The following is a 2206-nucleotide window of genomic DNA, read 5'->3' as shown; positions in this document are numbered from 1 at the left end:
TTGTGTTGTATATTTTTTTTATTTTAATTATTAGTATAACATAAATTTAAATTTTATAAATAAAATATAATTAAAATAATCAAAACTTATATATGAAGATATATTTGTATTTAAAGAAAATTATGAAGGGTAATTTAGTATTTAATTTTGATTTTAAATTAATAGTAGTGTCTTCATTTTTGAAAGCAAACAATATTTTTCTTTATTATAAAGATGAAATCGAAGCTCCATTGGAGATAAAATTTTGGTTGAAAATGAAGGGAAAATGGTTTTGAAGATAAAGAGATAGTCCTATTGGAGATGCCCTCAGCTGCTATGCATTCTCATTTTTCTTCTCTTTTTTTAACTTTTGAAATTTATTTGACTTCTCTTTTAAAATCCAAGTTCCAAACACCAACTTATATGTGTTTGCCAAATATAGTCTAGTATAGTACAAATATATGTATATTTCTGGCTTTCAGCTTTAATTTGTGAGCATGGTTGGTCTAATCAAAACTCTCCTACTCAACACATCGAAGCTTTCTCAGAGTAATGGAGGTCCTCGTACCCTGCTCTAGTTCATGGCCTTCCCACAGTTGAAGCCCTGGCTTGCGATTTATCTCATGCTTCCATTGATATCTTGCTTCTCCAGACATCAGAATCAAAGAGCCTGGATTCAGATAAACTGGGATCTTCTTTGTATTTGCACCAGTACTACTACTACTATTACAAGAACTCTCACCACCTTCAGCTTCAACTTGGCTGAAATGCATTACACACGATGACTCTAGAGAGACAATAGCAATTCCATCTTCAAATCTCATAAGGTCAACGTGTGCACATATTCCCTGGAATAATGAAAATTTGGGTAAATCTCAATCTCACTACTTTGTCTTGAATCCATGACTATGAACCAACACGTAATATACAGTACACATAAATGCCCAATATCACATTCCGAGCATCAAGTTTTGTAGTGCCATTTTTACTGAAATTGGTAACAACGATACACAATAGCATAGATTGAAATTTGTATCTAAATTCATATAAATACACACATTTATAACAATCACATACCACTTATGTCTTGTCCTAAAAAACCAAGTGTGTGTCAGTATTGCATATACGTATATAAATGGTTAATTCCGCACCTCACCTGGATTGTACAAATTTGCAATAAGTTGATCAAAGAGAGGCTCTCTCCACAACAAATCTGATGGAAAAGGACAAGGCAGCTCGTTTCTGCCATTGCAGCTTCCAAAATCCATAGGCTCCGTAGGGACATTAAAGGAGCAAGAGAGAACCGCATCATGAATGGAATCTGAAAGTGCCATTGCCCAAGATGGAAGCTCTCCAAACCTCATAGCCTACCATAGGGATGTCAATAATTGAATTTAAAACAAAACCCATGCATCTACATTCTTCCTACCTAGTTCATATACATATACATACGTATATTATTATATATGCACCTGATTATGAGAGGCTTCAGAGAACCATCCTTCTGCAACATTTAGTTTATATAGAGCATAAAATATATGTTAGCAAAAATATATTTATATATAGGACACATCTCGAAACAATTACCTACTTCTTCTTCTCTTTTTTCCCAGGAAAAAGATAAAGGGATTGAGGGGGAAAAGAGAAATAGTAAAGAAGAGGAAGAAAAACGCACCGTTTCGGACAGCGGAGAGCAAGAAGGATTGGTGTTGAGGAGAGAGGAAATCTCTGCAAAGCCATAATCCTCGAATTTCGTCGAATCGTTCCCAGCAACGATTTGACCCAGATTCACCCTCTACTTCTTCTTCTTCTTCTTCCGATGATTCGCCGAAGACTTGAAGGAGAAGTGCTTTGTTAGTATCCATTTTCTTTCAAAAGTGATTTTGTCAAGGCAGTCGGCGGCTATCACTTTTTCGGCTCCGACTCCGAGAGTTTGAATGTTTGATGGAAGATGCAGATGCTCCGTGTGGTAAAAATTTAGCTCTAGTAATAACATCTCAAAGATATAAATTTTGTGATAAATTTATTTACAATAACCAAATATTTGCGTACTACAGATTCAAATTAAAAAAAAAAATTAATAATTTATTTAATATTCATTAAAAACATACAAAAATTATTCTTTTTTATTAATTTTTATTATCCAAATTATGTACTTTAAAAATTTTGTCATTAAAAAAATAAATAAAAATGATATATAGTTGATCATTAATTGTCAACTACTTAA

The 2206-nt window shown here is 33.0% G+C and overlaps 1 protein-coding gene across 1 annotated transcript; it reads right to left on the bottom strand.

The window, feature by feature from the left end:
- Positions 1–201: 201 nt before the first annotated feature.
- LOC133794782 (uncharacterized protein P8A3.02c) lies at positions 202–1980 on the bottom strand. Its single transcript, XM_062232185.1, has 4 exons — positions 1655–1980; positions 1452–1483; positions 1131–1346; positions 202–827 (listed from the first exon to the last, which is right to left on the bottom strand). Exons 1-4 carry the CDS (start codon positions 1842–1844, stop codon positions 501–503), a joined length of 765 nt encoding a protein of 254 aa, XP_062088169.1. The 5' UTR covers positions 1845–1980; the 3' UTR covers positions 202–500.
- Positions 1981–2206: the final 226 nt, after the last annotated feature.

Source organism: Humulus lupulus, chromosome 1 (genome assembly GCF_963169125.1).
Source record: "Humulus lupulus chromosome 1, drHumLupu1.1, whole genome shotgun sequence".
Classification (NCBI taxonomy): Eukaryota; Viridiplantae; Streptophyta; class Magnoliopsida; order Rosales; family Cannabaceae; genus Humulus; species Humulus lupulus.
This window is presented reverse-complemented; position numbering and strand designations above follow the sequence as displayed.